Source organism: Lycium ferocissimum, chromosome 9, assembly GCF_029784015.1.
Source record: "Lycium ferocissimum isolate CSIRO_LF1 chromosome 9, AGI_CSIRO_Lferr_CH_V1, whole genome shotgun sequence".
NCBI classification, from domain to species: domain Eukaryota; kingdom Viridiplantae; phylum Streptophyta; class Magnoliopsida; order Solanales; family Solanaceae; genus Lycium; species Lycium ferocissimum.
Genome location: NC_081350.1, coordinates 59,128,411 through 59,147,992, shown reverse-complemented (window position 1 = coordinate 59,147,992; position 19,582 = coordinate 59,128,411). Strand labels below are relative to the sequence as shown.

The window sequence follows — 19,582 nt, the reverse complement described above, 5'->3', positions numbered from 1 at the left end:
GCATTTTAGAACTTTGAGCTGCAACTATTGTGACGGAGAAGTAGAGGAGCAATAATAAGCATATGAGAGACCGGAAATTCCACATTGTCGGCAAGAATGTGAAGTATATTTGGAGGAAGAAGAGAGAAATTTTAGCAATTTGCAAAAGAAATTTGAAGTGTAGAGAGTATTAGAAAGGCTAGCTGTGTGTTTTTTTCAAGGTGGCGTTGTTTTAACTATAAACGCGATTGAGCAAACTAATGGAGTAAATGAGAATTGTAGTAATGGGAAGCAGTAGTTTAATTACGCGGCCCCAACTGTTTTTAGCTTCGCGGTGTTCTTAGTTCATACAAAATTAGGTCCAAAATAATTAAAGTTTTAGTATATCAAGAAAATAATTCAATGAACAAATTTAAGAATGGAGTAAATGAAAGTTTGTAAGTAATGGGAAGCAGTTGTTTAATTACGCGGCCTCACTTAAGTTGTCTTATATATCACGGCTCCACATAGATTTGTTATGGTTAGTTGGGACTTGGGACTAGGGACTAGTTACTATTTTACTACTCATCTCTGATGCTTGTTCCAAGACTACCATTCACTATAATTTTTGTTTTGTAGAACATGTTAAGAGGGCAGAATTTATACGCAACTGATCTTCTGTAACAGTCTAATTAATAAATACAAGATATTATACTTAATATATTTTTTGATGTTTTTAACTGAGTTAAATGGGTATAAGACATGGGTTGGTTGGTTAATATGGTTTGATGGGTTAAGTAAATTTATTACTCGCTCCGTCACAAATTAAATGTCGTACTTTTCGTTTTAATTTGTTCCAAAAAGAGTGTTTTTTTCTATATTTAGCAAGTTTACAATTGACGTTCGACAATGTTTATAACAAAGATTCAAATGGCGTTTTAGTCGTACATGTCTTTATTTAACCACAAGATTCAAAAATCTCTTTTTATTCCTTAGACTTTGTGTCCACTTAAATTAGCAAGGAAAGAATATTTTTTAATACTCCCTCCAATTAAAAAGTATTGGACCTTGCCTTATAATCTTAACTCCTAGGTCAAAATAGGTAATTTGACTAAATTACCCCTTAATTAAATAGGTATTGGGATTTGGTCGCTTAACACTTAATAAGGGCATATGGAAAAATAAGGTTAATTTTATTTTTGGTAAGTGACTCCCTAAAGTAGGCACTCTTTTTGAACCGAAGGGAATAAACTTTTAATGTGACATGATATGTCAACTAGGAGATAAGGAGGATTTTGTGTGTTTAGTATATTTTGAGAAAAATAGTGATAGTTAAGTAATATTGTAGTAAAAAAAAAGTGATATTAATAGGCAATTCTCAAAATATAGGTGACCTTTTAGGAAATTTATTGTTGGTTCATTCACTTGTTCATCTTTCGCTAAATAAATATGTTTGACATATTAAAATTTTGATTTTTAGATCTAATAATTTGAATAAAATAAATGTGTGATTTCCGTGAGAAAACTCTTTTAAAATAAGATAATAGATTTTGGAAGTTTTTTTCAAAAAAAAAAAAATGAAAATATTGTTTGTCTATGGAATTTGATCGGTTTGTAAAAAAAATTGGAGAAAAATTTCCAAGTTCCAAAAACTGGTGGGTGAAATTTTTCCTCTACTCACAAAACTTTAAATTTTTTCCAAATAAAATGTATGTCTAAACACAACTTCAAATTTCAAAAATTATTTTTCAACATAACTTTAAAAATCTTTTTTTTTCAAATTGCACAAAATCTATGGGCAAACGCTGACTTATTCTATTTGATTGGGTTGATCTAAGCCGTTTTGTTTGTTTGAGGTAAAAACCCAAACAAATCAAACCATCAAACTCCTAGCTATACATCCCTTGTTGCCACTAATGGCCATTTTAGGACTCTCAAACATAGGAAATGTATTGTTATCTTCTTCCAATTCCTTAGCATTTTGTTCTTCTTTCGTCCCTATATAATGTTTCTCCCAGAGGATTCGCTGGAAAAATCTCTGCATTTTCAGCTCCTTATATACTAAAAACACCCCCCATATTATGACTCAGTTATGGATAGACCCCTTGTATTTTAAAATCAAACATTTACACCCCTATATTATGAAAATTCTGCGTTTAACACCACCTATGATGTTATCCTTTTCACAAAAGAACTAGCGGTACATGCCGTCTTATGCCCAAGTGGCTTGCGTAACTAGATATAGTGCAAAATATAGTTGTCTTTTAATGGATTATATATATATATATATATTATGTTCATTATAACTTGTTTGTCTTTCGTATCTAAAATTTTATTATATTAATTGTTGCTACGAATACAAAATCGGCAAATTTATTAATATTTTTTTAAAAGAGAAGACTTTTTAAAAAGATATTTTCTAATAATTTGAGATAAAACAATAAATATGTGTGAATTTTAATTCGATTAATTTAAAAGTGTAAAATACTTATTATTTTTTATCAAATTTTGATTTGGATAATTCTAATTTAAATTATTAAATTAATTTTACATGTTTAAAAAAAAACAAAGTAGAAATTGATTTTCTATTTAATATACTATTTTTTTAATTTTTGGTAAATATTCTCGGTTTTAGCTCATTTGTCATGTTGTCTTTTGCATGGTTTTTAAAAAAAATTATGAGAATAATTTACCTTATTCATTATTTGATTTCCATTTGATATATATTTTTCTACGACATTAATCTCTTTCACGTTTATTGGAGTAAGAATAAAAATAAAAAAGTAATTAAATTCTATCTTATTTTAAAATATAAATATTTTAAGTATATTTATTTTAGTAAACCAAATAAATGACATGGAATAAAGATACGCAGTTTAATAGCTAGATTAGATCTCGGGCTAATATAAAAAAAAAGAAAGAAAATTGTATTTTTCAACATAACTTTAAAAAATCTTTTTTTTCAAATGAATTGAAATCTATGGGCAAACGCTATTGACTCATTCTTGAAATTACATGAATATTGTTTGATTTTTTAATATGGGTTTTTTTTTTGGACATTATTAATTTGCACTATTTTTATGCATATATATATATATATATATACACACACACACACTTTAAAAATACGATTAATATAACCTTTCATCAAACTCCTTATTATATTAGTGTTTACATCCCTTTTTCATTTTTTTTTAATATGGGGTTTTTTTTTTTATGTTGCCACTAATGGCCATTTTTTATCGTGAGTTTGGAGAGATGGTGGGTTCCTTTTTACTTTTTTTTTTTTTTTTATATATATATATATTGCTTGATGTTGTTTAGTATGGGGTCCACCCTTTATGGGGTGCACTTTTTTTTTTTGGACGTTATTAGTTTGTCTTATTTTTATGCATATAATATATATACGTATATTATGTCCCAAACACGATTAATATAACATTTTAGCTGGAAAAACTTTATTATATTAGTGCATTTTCATGCTAAAGAGATGCCTTTTTTTTAATATTATATTTTTTTTTAATATGGGGTAATTTTTTTTTTTAATATTGCTTGATTTCGTTAATATGGGGTCCACCATTTTCCATGAGTTTGGAGATGGTGAGTTCCAATTTTTTCTTTGCTCGATTTAGTATGGGGCCCCCCCTTTTTTTTTAAGGGACATTTTATGAAATCAAACATTTACATAGTTCCCTTTTTTATTTTCATTTTTATATTGCTTGGTGTTATTTAATTCTGGACGTTTAACACCATATATATATAAAGGATAGAAATATATAGTATGTTGAAAATACGATTAATATAACATTGTAGTTTTTCTAAAAGAATTTAAACGCTTTGTTTAATTTTTTTTTTAATGGTTTTTTAAATATACATTCACTTTTTTTAAACTTTTGTTAATATGTATTTTTTTTCCTTTTTTGGATGTGGTGAGTTACTTTTTTAATACTCGATGTTGTTTAATATGGGCCCAAAGAACTTGATTAATATGGGGCCAAAAAATTTTTTTTTTGGGGTTGATTAATAAAAAAATTTTTTTTTTTTTAAAGGACGACATTTTCTTACTGGCTCTTCTAAAGGATAGAAATTTAAACCTTTTATTTAATGGAAATCCTACACAAGAAACTTCTTCTAAGTATTCCTTTTGTCCCAATTTATGTGATATAATTTAACTACGCACGGAATTTAAAAAAGAAAGGAACATTTTCGAAATTTGTAGTCCAAACAAGTCATATATATTTGTGTAACTGTAAAACATTTCATTAAGAGTAAAAGAAAGTGTTCAGTTAAATTATTTTTAAATATATAAACGTATTATTTTTTTGAGACAAACTAAAAAAAAAGTATATCATATAAATTGAGATAGATAAAGTATATATTAATATATTTAGTTACAAATATACATCCGGAGTTGTAAGTATAGAATTTTCATAATACAGAAATATAAATATTTAAATTTAAAATACAGGAGATCTATCCAAAACTAAGTCATAGTACGGAGATGTTTAGCAAAGCTAACCCTTCAAAATAAGACAAAGTATTCTACTCTTATTTGAATCAGTCAACATGTAATAAACCGTTTTGTTTGTTAGAGATATAAATCAAAACAAATCAAACCGTCAACACTCCTAAGTCCTAACTAACATCCCTTTCTTCCCCTAAACTAATCAAAAAGTAAAATAAAACAACTTTTGGGATACCTGTTATCTTGTTTCCATTAATGGCTAATTTAGGACTCTCAAACATAGGAGATATATTGACATCTTCTTCCAATTCCTTAGCATTTTGGCCTTCTTTGGAACCTATACAATGCAAACGACAACGTTTCATCATTTGCAATTCCACGTCATCAACGAACTCTGCAAAGATTAAGGTTGTCGGTGTTGGTGGTGGAGGAAACAATGCTGTTAACCGTATGATTGGTAGCGGGTTACAGGTGGGTCCCCCTTTTTAACTTTCCGTTTTCACTTTTTGGCCACTTTTTGCGTTTCCTAAATCTGGTTGCTTTCATGCGTTTCTTTTTGCAACCCACAAATAAAAATTACTCCCATGGTCTCATATTAGTTATCACATTTTATTTCTCAAGAGTCAATTTGATTAATTATCCTTTTTTTCTACACCTTTTCCTTGTAATGAAAAAGAAAGATGGTATACTTTAATTGTACTCTTCCGTTCTATAATAAGTGATTTTTTAGGCTTTTTAATTTTTTTAAAAATAAGTGGTGCTTTAGAATTTCAAGAATACTTTGGGCAGATTTTTTCAAAGTTACCCTTATTTAAATAATCAAGATTCATTAACTTCCTTTTCTTTTTCAAGAATACAACACTCCTAATGTTCTGGGAGTGAACAATTTCTTAAGGGGTGTGCATGAGCTAAAAGAACCACTTATTATGGAACGGAAGGAGTATTATTTAAGTGCTTATTGCTTGCTAAAAAGTAAAAATCCTACTTCTACAAAGTCGCCAGGTTATTCAAATAAGTTGTGTTTTCAGTGGTATTCTCATGTTACAACTTTCATACCAATTCAATGGATCGGTTAAACATTCCATTAGGTAGCCTGATCCTGATCTTGACTCTTCTACGTGTGTATTCATTCTCGTTCGGCTCTTGGAATCACATCCGGCAGTGGTCGGAACAGCTAGCAAAATCTTTCAAAGCTAAATTGAATTAGATTAATTCAATATTTTAAAATTATAATTTAGATATCAAAAACTATATGAAAAGTACTGTAAATTGCAATTATTCTCATATCAATTAGGTAAAAAAATATATCTTAAAATGTTGATCAAAGCTAATTTAGTTTGAATTCGAAAGTGAAACATGACAAGTGTTATAGGACACAGGGAGAATTTTAAATGTTTATTTTATTACGTGTAACATATTTTATTAACTTATTCATCTGTGAAGATTTTCCTATGATCAGCCACTCTTTCTAATTCGTTAGGCATTGAATTCCCATGATTTTTCTCGGGGAAAGAAAGAGCTACAATAATCATTTGAGTTATCTTTCATGAAATTGCTTGTCATTGTAGCACAGATACGATAATAAAAACTGTTGAGACTATTTCTTCCTCAATTCTCCCTCATCACATATTAGTTGTCATGTTTTGCTTCACGGGAGTCAATTTGACTAATTTTCGGAGCTAAATTACATTAGATTAATTCAATATTATAAAAGTACAATGTAGATTCTCAAAAACTATGTAAAAAGTTCTATAAAATTACCATAAGATGGAAAAATCTATCTTAAAATGTTGGTCAAAATTCATGTTGTTTCACTCTCGAAAAGTGAAACTTGACAAGTATTGTGGAACGGAGGGAGTACTTTTTTTTATTTTCAACCATAGTGACATGTGAAAATGTTTTATTTATTCTAAAATCTTAAATTGGTTGGTTTTCGTTGTATTTAGCATATGAAATTAGAAATCAGCCTTCAGAATATAATTGCTTACTTGTTCTGAAATTCTAATGGATTGTCCAGATACTTAATTGGTTTTCTGACCATTTTCCTCAGTGGTAATCAAAATTTATCCTTTTAACTTGATTTTAGCTCAACCAAAACAATTACATCCTTCAATTACCTTGAGATTTTCTTTTTAACTTAAAGAAAATGGTAACCAGATTTGAATTGCCTGCCTAGTGAAAGATGCTTTAGTGTTGGTTTGAATTATGATGGCTATATAATGCCTCTTCCAGAGAAAAGGTCTTGAATATGCAATAAATCACATGGTTGTGTACTTTGCATTTTATACTGTCATCGCTACCAAAAAAAAAAAAACTGGAAATTAGTTACGAACTTCTTCACTAATCCGTTGTTAAATTGCTTGTATTTAATAGAATTTTTTGATAACCTGTCGCTAAATAGGATTAGCAACAGATTTTACTGTTTAGCTATAGAATTTGTCCATCGCTAATTTTTTTTTTTTTTTTTTTTTTTGTAGTGCATGTTTCATTCTTGTTGTGTGAGTTATGCAAACTTGCGGGCTAGGAAAACAAGCTAGAAATCACTTTTATTGGTTATTTGATGTGCGCTTTCTAATTTATCACTCATTTCTTGCTTCTCTTCAAATTAGTTCATCCGCCCACCATAACAAACTCAACCAAACACAAATGTACCCCAATCCTGGAACATAAAATGCCTTATATTCAGTTGTTTACATCTTCATTTCACATGATAAATCTCAATGTTTCATGTCCAATAATAGGGTGTTGACTTCTATGCTATAAACACGGATGCTCAAGCATTATTGCAGTCTACAACTGACAACTCAATACGAATTGGAGAGCTTCTAACTCGTGGACTTGGTTCGCACCTTCTTGTCTATCTAAGAGAAATTTATTCTTCAGAAGCTCTCTTTAAAAGCAATTTTTTTTTGTAAAGCTAAACATATACTTATCTTTTGGTTCTTTTTTTATATATAAATCTTGTTGAGAAAACTTTAGCAAGACAGTTAAAGTATGATAACCCAACCCAACTATAGAGATAACTATAGATTTTTCTATATCATAAAGCTAGAGTCACTCAAAAACTAATCCTGTATTGCTTATATCTATATGATAACTTGAATTAATACGTTTTTGTAGCTAGCTAGATGAATATTGTGTGCTATTACATTTTGAGGCTAGTATTCTTTGTTAACTTGTTCAACATCTTTATGCTTATAAATCTTTATTTATTCTAGGTTTTTTTCATTTTGGCCCATCAGTCGAAATTAATTACGGGCGCTAGCCAAAATATACAAAATGTATACACTGATTATGTATATTATATGTATAATATAAGTATATTATAGATATATTTATACTTAATATAGAAAACCTGTACATTTGTTGACTATTATTCTTTTGAAGCGGTTCAAAAATGTAATTATCCCTTTATTCTAGAAAAGGATTGCTCATATGAGTAACGTCTAGAGATGCAGGTACTGGTGGCAATCCTCTATTGGGGGAACAGGCAGCAGAGGAGTCGAAGGAAGGCATTGCAAATGCTCTTAAAGGTTCAGATATGGTGTTTATAACAGCGGGCATGGGCGGAGGTACAGGATCTGGTGCTGCTCCTGTTGTTGCTCAAATAGCAAAAGAAGCAGGTTATTTGACTGTTGGTGTAGTCACGTATCCATTCAGCTTTGAAGGACGCAAAAGATCTTTGCAGGCAAGTGCTAATTTCATCTTCTTTGAAGTTTGAAGAAGCTATTTATGATTGTTGCTATCTGCTGAACTTATCTGCTCCTCATCAGTATTATTGTTATTGTGCTTGCATGATCTTATTCTTCAGTTTTATTACTACTGTTGTTACGTTTACTTTGGTTATCTTTACTATTTTTGTGTTGTCGGTACTTTTCTTTCTTCAATATTCTCATGCTTATTTACTCTTGCAGTTTTCCCTAACCTGTTTTGAAAAATGATTTTCTTGAGCCGAGGGTCTAACAACCTCTCTACCCCCACAAAGGTAGGGGTAAGGTCCAAGGCGAGCTACCCCCAAAATATAAAAAAGTAAACATACGAACTAGCTTAAGGGGGTTCAACATCTACTATATATATACATAAAAAATAATTTTAACCTTGTAAAAACCTCCCGAGGGGGTTCGGATGAACCTCTCCCCGATCACCACCCCACCCTCCCCCGATCCCACTTGTGGAACCATACTGGGTATATTGGTGTTGTCGTTGTTGCTATCTGCTGAGCTTTTGGAAAATTTATGTTTTATGCCATTTAATGGAATCCTGTAAACGGTAGGTCTAAGGGGATCGAAGAAATGTAAGAAAATAAGGAACAAGCAATTAAAAACGATCTAGTTTGGTTGTAGATCAACTAGTTGCTTTAGGTCCAAAAAAGGGGTTTCTCTTCCTCCCAAAAGAACTAGAAATATTTGCAGTTAGATGCATTTTAATATCTTTGAAATCTGAGAGCATATTTAGTGTGAATTTTAGTTAGTTTAAATAGGAGAATGATGCAGAGTGTGACAACAGGTTGGAAAGAAAATTGTAAGGTAGCATAGAAGTGCTTGAGTGGATTCAGTTAGTTTTGCATGCACTCTTAAGGCAACATTATGTCGTAGTCTAAACCTCAACAAGATTCTCAGAGTTTTACTCACTGGTTAATTTTATTTTCCATGTCAAAATCCAGTGTTCCCTGTCATCTAAATTCTTTCATGATTGTGATTTGAGCTTGGTGACCTGCAGGCTTTGGAAGCAATTGAAAAACTTCAGAAAAATGTTGATACTCTTATAGTAATTCCCAATGATCGCCTTTTGGATATTGCTGATGAGCATACACCACTTCAAAATGCTTTTCTTCTTGCTGACGATGTACTTTGTCAAGGCGTCCAAGGAATATCTGATATAATCACTGTGAGTTCCTTCTTTCAGAAATTCTGTTTCTTTCAGTATCTATTCCACATAAGTTCTCATTTAAGTTCATGGTGTAGTTTTCTTTAATATAAAACGTATATGCTGAGTAGAGGAGGTCAGAAACAAATGATTCATATAGCCAAACTCAACTAATTTGGGATCGAGGTAGTTGATATATAATATAAGCTTTTGTACTGAGTTTATCTATTTTCCTATACATACATAATCCCTTCTTGATCTCTCTGATCCAAAACACACTTGTGAACACACATAGAAGCAGAAATACAACAACCATTTGCCCAGTGTAGTCCCACCATTGGGGTCTGGGGAGGGTAGGATGTACACAGACCTTACCCCTACCTTTGCGGGATAGGGAGGCTGTTTCCGGTAGAGCCTAGGCTCAAAAGAGAAGTTTTCGAAGCAGAAGCAGGGTATAGAAGCAGAAATAGGCTTTTTTTATTTTGTGGGCAATATTTGATATGTTTACTGAATAAAATTTATATCTCCAGAAATGAAGGGCTTAACAAATTAAAATAGGGTAGTGAAAATCAAGATATTTGGTAGATAACATGTTTTGAACCTTATATTATAAGATATTTATTTACAGATCTATATAAAGTTTATCATCAATCCATTCTATTTATTTTGTAGATACCCGGGCTGGTAAATGTGGATTTTGCTGATGTAAAGGCAATCATGAAAGATTCTGGAACGGCGATGCTTGGAGTTGGGGTTTCTTCCAGTAGGAACCGTGCTGAAGAAGCAGCTGAACAAGCAACTTTGGCCCCTCTAATTGGATCTTCAATTCAATCTGCAACTGGGATTATATATAACATTACTGGAGGGAAAGATATAACTTTGCAGGAGGTCAATAGGGTGTCCCAGGTGCGCTGACCTTTCTTTTTTTATTTTGTTTTTCCAAGCCTTCAAGTGTACACATAGTTCCACTCTATCCCAAGAAGCAATCGAAAGAAACCGTCAGCCTTCATGTACAAAGTGGTAGCTATGATAGGATTCACTACAGAATAAACTGGGATTCTTTCGTTTATATCTCGGCCAAACTTAATTATCGGCAGTAGCTCAAATATACAAAACCTATACATTGATATGTATATTATATTTATAGTATTTGTATATTATATGTATATTTAAGTATAAATATATGCCTATACATTTGCTGGCTATTTTGTAAACTAGATCAACCAAAGATATTGGGTTGTAATTATCCCAAAAGAAAAATAGAATTAGCGACAAGGATCGCTAATCCGTAGCTAAATTGCTAGTAGCTGATAGAATTTTCTGATAATCCGTTGCTAATCCATAGCTAAATAGCTAAATAGGAATAGCGACGAATTTTGCTGTTTAGCTACAGAATTTGTCTGCTAATTCTATTCTTTTAGTAGTGATTGCTTGGCAATATTTCCTCACAGGTTGTCACGAGTTTGGCTGATCCATCCGCTAACATCATATTTGGTTCTGTCGTGGATGAGCGCTATAATGGAGAGATCCAAGTGACTATAATTGCAACTGGTTTCACTCAGTCCTTTCAGAATCCTCTTCTAACCAACCCTCGAGGAGCAAAGCTAGCTGATAAGGACAAAGGAACCACAGAAAGCATGGTATCACCTGATAAACTGAAGTCATCAAACTCTCCTACCACGAAACCTCAACCAGATATCAGGAAGCTGTTCTTTTAGCTCCTTTTTAGTTTGTTATCCCTACACTCTCTTTTACTATTAGTTACTATATTTTTTGGGATTCCTTGCACTTTACTTATTTGTTCTGCAAGGGGTCGGAGTTGTGTTTGCATGTGGCTGTAGAAATCATGGTTTTATGAGATGCATACCATAATCTGGTGTGCTTTTCTCTTATAGCATGCTTGTACAGCAGGTTTACTGCCTGTAACATTTTGTATCAGTTGATTATTTCCTTTCTAGCAGGTCTAGGATTCATTATATTATAAACTTGATTGGAGAAGGTGGTTGCTTTTGTAATTCTCACCTGAACAACCGATATATTAGTATTTAAGGTTTAACCATTCTGTCGCAGATTACCTTCAAGGTTTTACCATATTTAGGCTGGAAATACTGTTCCTATAGGAACATAAAGTCCCTAGAATTCACAACCATTTGGGATATTGTATGTTTTAAATCCATATGTTATGTATTTGGTGTAGAGAAAGTCATCTTCTAGAAATATGTTATCCATTTCTATTAGAAAGTCATAATTATGGTGTTTGGTTATCATAAAATGTTTTCCAAGAAACACATTTTTTCATTGAAAAGGAGAAGTTAATAATTTTAATTTCATATCGCTTATTTCAACCAATTATATCATCGTTATTATTTAATACTCCAAAGTTGCATGAAATTTTTTTATTTGCTTATATCAATATTAATTTTTGATATATATTATATTACAAAAAATATTTTTTTCACTCACCTACTAATTACTAAAAATATTTTTTAAGAAAAATGATTTTTATCATTACTAAACACTTGAAAAGAAAAAAGCTATGAAGTTCAAAATTGAAGGACATTTTGTGATTAGTGTCATATTTCTCATCAACATGGAAGATAAGAAATGATTTTGGTAATTTTCTCACGCGATCTCCATTAAAATCAGAAATCAAATCGACGCTTCCACTTAATGGACAAATTTGTAAAAGTTAGTGGAAAACAGTAAATAAAAACAATTTCCCTCGAATTTGATTATCGAGTTATGTGATTGAAATATTAATATTTGCTCCTTCACAAAGAGGAAAAGAAAGTGTTGCGTATTAAAGATTCAAGATTGAGTCTCGAGGGATATGTGGAAAGAACGTCCTCAAACTTTTTACATTAAGGTTTTTGACTTTGACTTTGACTTTGAGTTATCCTCATTTATTTCTTTTTAGAGCGAGATCTCCATTTATTTCCTTTTAAATAAATGTCTCGATTCATTTTTCATACATTATAAGAGACATTAACTATGATTTAATAAAAATTGAAATTTTACTTTTTTCCCTCAAATGATAAATTAAACATGTAAATATAGAAAACGGAAGTTTTACTGTTCAAGTGTATCTGAAATATAAGTTGGCTAATAAAATAATAATTGAAAATGATTACAAAAACAAAAGAGAATATATTACTGTATTAACAGGAAAAATATGTGATACCGTAGCAACACACGATCCTTTCTCAAAAATATTTTGATTTATGCAAGAAAACAAATCAAAAGGCAACCCACAACACAATTCTTTCCCATAATTATTTCCTGAACACACTTCCAGATTTATTTTAACCACAATCAAAATGCCACCTTAAATTTTTATTTCTTTTATTTGTATAACATCATACAAGCCAAAAAAGAAAGGGAATAATTTCAGCATATCAACGCCTCAAGGAGAAACTGTTTTCGATTTTCCAACTCAGCTAGTATTTGTTTCCGGATAAACTGGACTCAGCAACTTCAAATTACAACTAATATTTTTCTTTTTCTTCCCACACTAATCAATAACTTTCACTTACAACACATATTCTTATTTCTTTGTTCCCTCTTGTAAATTATATTCAATTTCAATTATTCGAACTCAACAACTCATATTCCACTCCCCTTCAGCCGTTTTAAGACTTACCAAGTAGAACATGAGCTTAAAATCTGTCTTCAAAGTACACGCAGTGGATCAAGAACATGGAACATATCAAATCACACCAAGCAATGCATGAAAAGAGAAGCAGAGAGAAGATTCGGCTTCAAATTCTCCAGACGACACACTCAATATACTAGTTCTTTTGCATTTACAGTTCACCTTTTTTCACGCCCATTTACAGATACTTGATCAACATATATATAACTGCAACAAGTAGTACAATCCCAATCACCGCTAAAAGCATGCACATGCAAGAGCAACCACCCTTTGTGCGTTTGTTCAAAATTCCAAGCTTCCTCCCAACCCGCTGTTCAATTATCAGGAAAACCAAGAGGAGACACTAAGTTAATTGTGAGCAGAGAATTATCACGACGACAGTACTGTAGAAGAAAAAGATGAAGGAAAGAAATGCATTGCTCTATCAATATCCTGCAACTTTGCACAAGGATGCATAAAAGCTGAAAACTGATTTCAGCCATATCAACAAGATTCATATATAAGATATAACTACTCCGTTAACATGCATTGAGATCTCTTACATTCTCCCATCGAACAAATACGTACTCAAGCAATCAATGGAGTATAGAAGGCCAAGCAAACTTGAAAGAAATACAATGAAAAACTTTTAGAGCAAGTCCGCGAGGTAAGAGCAGCAGCAGGACACCAAAAATTTTCCAGGTCAAACTCTTTATTCTCCTAACTAGTTTTCCAGGTCAATCAATGGAAGTTCTTTGACTACGAGTATCATAAAAAAAATTGTCCCTGTGATTGCAAGTTCATAAGTATCAAAACAATAGGACATTCTTTTCTTGCATTCTCTTTTCTTATCTTTTCTTTTCCGCCTAAAGCTCCTGGAGAACAATGTTTAATATCAAATGGGGGCGGATCTAAAGCCTTTTAATAAGATTGTGGATTCGAGGAACTCTACAATTTGCAAACTTTCCTAATTTCCAAAGATGATGGCACTCCCCCTTTCTTTATCAATCATGCACATCTTTCTTGAGAATATATAGCTATATGCACATTATAAAAGAAACAAAATCATGCGTAGAAGTAGTATATTTCACAGTGGACAGATATAAGCTCCAAAATTCAACAAACTTTGTTTATGAGAATCCATGGTGCAGAATACTATGTTTAATAAAAATAGTTAGTTTGTCCTTCCTCATCCATGTGTGTACTCCCCGAAATAGTCACATGCCCTTCGTTTCCCATTTTTCTTTGCTCAATATAAAGCATTAAGGTCAATAGATGAAGATTCAATAAACCCTAAAACATAATCAACCTTCTTAGTCTCATCACCTGATTCCATACATATGGTGCATAGCCAGGAACATGTTTGGAATTGAACGGGTGGTATCAAGAATGATTATGGTTGAAGTTCAAAGGTTGAAGCAGAGGAGTAGACAGTGTGAAGTATGCTCCTTTTGCACCCATTGCATTTATGGAAAGAGAGAAATAGAAAAGAGCTTGAAACAGTTAAAAGCACCCTTGTCCAGTAGTGTCACAACAACAACAACAACAACATACCCAGTGTAATCCCCTAAGTGGGTTTGGGGAGAGTAGGATGTACGCAAACCTTACCCCTATCTTGTGGGGTAGAGCGGTTGTTTCGGGTAGACCCTTGGCTCGAAAGAAGTATAATCAAAGCAGGACTGGAAGGGCAATAATCCTATTATTTTTTTTGGTTCATTTCTGGATCACATGTTCGTAAAGAATCACGTTTCTACTGTAGGATTCTCCACTCTCTAGGTTTCTCGTTGAACATACTTTTAAAATCATCTCAAAAAAGGATCAATTTGCTTAGAGCATTCAGCGACTATCCCACTCCCCAAAAAAAAAAAACTATATATATATATATATATAAAAATAAAGAATTTTTTTCTAGGGTCATAAGCTACCACATAATTAACAATTATCAATGTCATCAAAAAGGACCCATTAACTCCGCCTATGTGCAAAACATAGCCTTTCCCATATAAATGAGACAGGTAGCAGTAGGTTGACGACTAGAGCAAAAATAGTTAAATTATGAGGAATGAAGATAGAGGATTCATATAGCTGCAAGGACCCAAATGGTACTGACTTCTACACTAAGACTCATTTCCACCGGAGGCGGATCCAAAATTTAAAGTTTATGGGTTCCTACAATAACCTCAAGTTATTATACAATAATAACTATATAATAATTGGGTTCACAATCAAATATTTATAGCTATTAAGTGGATATTTTAATACATAAACAGGGTTTAGCAAAAACTACTAAGTTCCCGTGAACCCGCATATCCCACTCTAGATCTGCCACTGATTTGCATCTCAGGATCTTCAACTTCAACGACTGACCAAAAGCGAAGAAGAAAAGAAAACTGTGGGGTATAATAACTTAATTTACTATTATTCCACATGTATCATATACAAACTCAATATGGTGTAGCTTTTTTTTGTCTCTACAGCTAAACGTAACATGATTACTTCTCCCAAATGATAGACTTCCTTAGAATATTTTCATGGAAGCTGAAAGATGTTGGTAGAGTCTTCGGCTGTGTTCGGTATGGAGGAAAACATTTTCCAGAAAATGTTTTCTAGTTTTACCCTGTTCGGTTGGTCAAAATTTTTGGAAAACATTTTGTATAGGAAAACAAGTTCCTTAAAAATGAGAAAAATGACTTCCCTAGTGGAAGCAGGGACAAGAAGTTCCACAAGTGGCATTCCACATTGATTGTGTCCTGCCCATGCCCTCCAACACACCTCATTTTCACCCCCCAACGGCCCAAACCCATAGTCCCATTCCCACCCCTACCCCCCACTCCCACCACCAGGGGCTGAGCCACATACGGCTAAGGGGGTTCATCCGAACCCCCTTTGGCGGAAAATTACACTGTTTATACATGGTTAAAATTATTTTTTATGTATAGATAGTAGATGTTGAACCCCCTTGGGCTTCTTCGTGTGTTTACTTCATATTTTGAACCCCCTTATCGCAAATCCTGGCTCCGCCACTGCCCACCACCACCTCCCGTAGTATTTGTCTAGATTATATACAGGTACTTTTAGGATAATATTTTTTGCTTACGTACTGAACACAAGAAAATAAGTAAGAATCCACTTATTTTCCTAAAAAACATTTTCCTTCGTACCGAACACACCCTTAGTGAAGTCATGAAGTGCAAAATCCCAGAAAAAATTAATACCAACATTAACAACCAACAAAATCAGGTTTGCATGAGTTGTTCCAAAAGCAACAAAATTGTCACCTGAAGTCTGGAGCCAGTAACATCAACATGTTCATCCAGGGTATCCTGCATTGAATCAGACAATGAAAGCACGATGAAGTCAATATCCTACTTCAATAGTAGTAAGGCAGTATTTCACATGGAAAATAGGCTGCAGAGGCAATACAATGAGTCTTGTTTGCAAGTCGAGCTCCTCATTAACTGTCAATGCTATATGTTTGGTGCTCATCACAGTCTCCTCTAAATACTCAAGCCCCTCGTCTTGTTCTGCATTAATAGTAAAGCCAACAAATAACATACAAAAGAAACAGAAAAGCTAATAGCAGGAGAAGTTTTCAAAGTATATAACAATTTGCCTTTCATAATTTGCCTTTGAAGACCAACAACACCATAATTGTCAAGTCCTGTAGTTCTGTTCATAGCATCCACTGCCTTTGTTTCTGGTCCAAGCAAGCTGTCCCTATTGGCAAAGTTCGACGTATTCAATGTGGAGGACATTTGGGAAGCTTTTGATTTTAAATTTGCAAGCATATCCTTGCGACGATTCATCTCTTTCTCTGTCCTGCATACAAGAGGAAGCAGGCTTGACAAATCTATACAGAAGCAAGATATAACTAGCAATGCTATTAGGCCAATTTGTTCAAAGAGATATGCGGACAGAAAACTGCTACAAATTCTTGTAACACTTGCCCCTCCCCCACCCTCAAGATATTCATAAGAAAAAGGGTACAATTCCCAATGTATAAAATTGGAAGTTGCTTCAAACTAACATAACTGAGACTCTGGACATTGTTAACAGTGACTACAGAAGAAAGCCTCGATTATTTTAAATACTTTCTCTTCTATAATTCTCCATGTGGACAATTCACTAACAACTATGGAAAAACAAGGATGACTTGTATTTGCTATCCATTTCCCTATTACACCCTCCATTTCAAATTGCATGTCTTATGCAGCTTTACATTTTCAAGGGAACAGAACAAAATATTTGACTTTGCATAATTCAGTAGTTTCAGATTGAGTATGCACAGTTAATGATAAGTGAGGTCAATTTTCTGTATCAGATCATGTTTTACTTGCTTAATTTAGAAGTGTAACCAAGGAAGCAAGGAAATACTTCATTGCCCCATAATATTATTTGTGAAGGATAATTTGATTGGCCAATATTAAAGTGGATTAGGTATGGATCACCCTGGACATGAAGCCAAAATATAGAAATCATGAACGGAAACACATTTCAACTAATATAAATATTCACCATAATGAAATAAGAATATACTCAGTGCAGGTCAAATACAACTATCCACTGGCTATTTAGGAACAGATGCAAAGTTTGCTAACAGCACGAGAAGAGAGTCATATGAACAGGTTGCCAAAGTACAACCAATTTAATACATTTAAATTTTAAACAACATTAAGCAATAGAAGACTCGGATTAAGAAAACTCACAAATGTTGCTTTCCAGGAAGCTTAGAGTCAATAGATTGTAAGCTATCAAGTCTAGTTCCTAGTATTGTGATCTTCCTCCTTATTGAAGATGAATGACGCTGAGCTTCTGGGCCTGTTGCGGGCAATGAACTTCTTTCAGATATCATGATACTGATGTCATCCGCGAGTTTTCCTGCTTCATTGTATTCCCGGATCCACGAGTCCCCAGCAGAAGCCATTCCCTGAAACATCATAAAGATAAACAAATGATGAATAAGGGTACATCCATGCTAACAACCCCCCAAACAAAAAATAAGAAGAAGAAAAAAAAAACAAATTTTTCTGCCCCCTCGCAAAATGAAGATAATGTATTGGCAAGAATGTTAGATCATAAAGCAGCTATCTATCTCATTTAAGTTGGGCCAGCCTCCTCTGCCCATTGACAATAATTTGACCAATCAAAAGACACTACAACAGAACTACAAGAAGACTCCATCATATGAGACGGACCTTCTTTTACATCATTCAATGTGCTTTGCCACTACAAGAAGTGGAACGAAAAGGTATGGCAACACTAAGGGCAGGGGAACCATGTTCACGGAATCCAGAAGCCTAAATTTGCCTTATACTTTTCCAAACCATGTGCACCACCACCATCATTCACCTTCAGTTAAGAATCTGTAAAGAGACTAGAAGAACATTCAAGACTGCAACTTGACATTTATTCACTAAACATGTTATCTGTGGTTCTCAACCATAAATCCTCCACCAACTCTCCCCGAGGAAACAATTAACAGACCACCAGAAAGAGAAAGAAAAGATAGAATGACAAGACCAAATTGCCTATGTAACCTTTGACCCAGAAAGACTCTAGAGCACTTAATTCATATGAAGAAACAATCGACGAGAACTAGACAGAAGATTAAGAAGAATGGTGTAGTCCCACATCGGATGGGTATGGGTTACTTAGATCTCCTTATATGGTCTTGGGCAATCCTCCCCTCATGAGCTAGCTTTTGGGGTTGAGTTAGGCCAAAGTCCATTTCTTTATCATGGTATCAGAGTCAGGCCCATCCTGATTTATTGTTTACGATATTAGCCCCCCCCCCCCCCCCCCCCCCCCCATTGTTTATGCTCCAGATGTCCAGTCCTGGGAGTGCGGGGGTGTTGTAGTCCCACATCAGATGGGTATCGGTTACTTGATCCCCTTATATGGTCTTGGGCAATCCTCTCCTCATGAGCTAGCTTTTGGGGCTGAGTTAGGCTCGAGGTCCATTTCTTTATCAGGGAAAAAACAAGAAATTAGAAACAAGAAGCTCAAATTTCCTATACAACCATTGGCCCAGAAACATTCTAGCACTTTCCAAATATCCAAACACAACTCCAATTTCCAAATATCATTTTTCAAATTTTTTCAAAATACTACTTTTTGTTCAAATTTTTAATGTACAAACCCCCATAAAATTCGGCTAAAAAAAAGATAGTAGCTAAATGGAAGTCAAAGCAGCAACAACTATATGAAACCACTTGTAATTCCAAGTCCACAACATCATATATAAGATAACCACGGAATTAAGAACTTTAATTCTTTAATTACAACAGGAAAGTGAGAAAGAAGAGCACAATGCTAAATTCTTGGGCAATCCTCCCCTCATGAGCTAGCTTTTGGGCTGAGTTAGGCTCGAGGTCCATTTCTTTATCAGAGAAGAAACAAGAAATTAGGAACAAGAAGCCCAAATTTCCTATACAACCATTGGCCCAGAAACATTCTAGCACTTAATTGATCTTGAAGAACGGATGCATCTTTACTTGCTTCTTAATGATCCTAAGGCAACCACCCCTCTATTAGAATAGTACTAAATTTCAATTACACCTTAAAAGACACATAAAGAAGAATAGCCTCACTAATTACTTTAGCCATCCTAAACATAGCTGAAATTAAGTGATAAGAATGGAATTTTTGTATGTCAATCAACT

General features: G+C 33.3%; 2 protein-coding genes and 1 pseudogene across 2 annotated transcripts; 1 reads left to right on the top strand and 2 right to left on the bottom strand.

Moving 5' to 3' along the window:
* The window catches only part of LOC132032113 (glycerophosphodiester phosphodiesterase GDPDL4-like), a 16,565-nt pseudogene extending 14,563 nt beyond the window's left edge, over positions 1-2,002 (bottom strand).
* A 2,615-nt stretch (positions 2,003-4,617) lies between these two features.
* LOC132031395 (cell division protein FtsZ homolog 1, chloroplastic-like) lies at positions 4,618-11,345 on the top strand. The gene is made up of 6 exons (XM_059421333.1): positions 4,618-4,894; positions 7,165-7,264; positions 7,882-8,111; positions 9,143-9,310; positions 9,962-10,195; positions 10,741-11,345. Exons 1-6 carry the CDS (start codon positions 4,679-4,681, stop codon positions 11,005-11,007), a joined length of 1,215 nt encoding a protein of 404 aa, XP_059277316.1. The 5' UTR covers positions 4,618-4,678; the 3' UTR covers positions 11,008-11,345.
* Positions 11,346-12,940: 1,595 nt separating this feature from the next.
* Positions 12,941-17,881, bottom strand: LOC132031394 (syntaxin-52-like). Its single transcript, XM_059421332.1, has 5 exons — positions 17,627-17,881; positions 16,534-16,739; positions 16,344-16,444; positions 16,199-16,243; positions 12,941-13,251 (listed from the first exon to the last, which is right to left on the bottom strand). Exons 1-5 carry the CDS (start codon positions 17,857-17,859, stop codon positions 13,120-13,122), a joined length of 717 nt encoding a protein of 238 aa, XP_059277315.1. The 5' UTR covers positions 17,860-17,881; the 3' UTR covers positions 12,941-13,119.
* Between the last annotated feature and the right edge of the window lie 1,701 nt (positions 17,882-19,582).

Bases quoted from the DNA above. Each gene is read 5' to 3' on its own strand.
- LOC132031395 (XM_059421333.1), top strand. From the start codon at position 4,679: ATGGCTAATTTAGGACTCTCAAACATAGGAGATATATTGACATCTTCT. The intron at 4,895-7,164 runs GTGGGTCCCCCT...GTCCAATAATAG, and splicing joins TGATTGGTAGCGGGTTACAG to GGTGTTGACTTCTATGCTAT. The intron at 8,112-9,142 runs GCAAGTGCTAAT...GGTGACCTGCAG, and splicing joins GACGCAAAAGATCTTTGCAG to GCTTTGGAAGCAATTGAAAA.
- LOC132031394 (XM_059421332.1), bottom strand. From the start codon at position 17,859: ATGATGTTTCAGGGAATGGCTTCTGCTGGGGACTCGTGGATCCGGGAA. The intron at 16,740-17,626 runs GTGAGTTTTCTT...TCTTGTATGCAG, and splicing joins CTTCCTGGAAAGCAACATTT to GACAGAGAAAGAGATGAATC. The intron at 16,244-16,343 runs GTATTGCCTCTG...GATTCAATGCAG, and splicing joins ACTTGCAAACAAGACTCATT to GATACCCTGGATGAACATGT.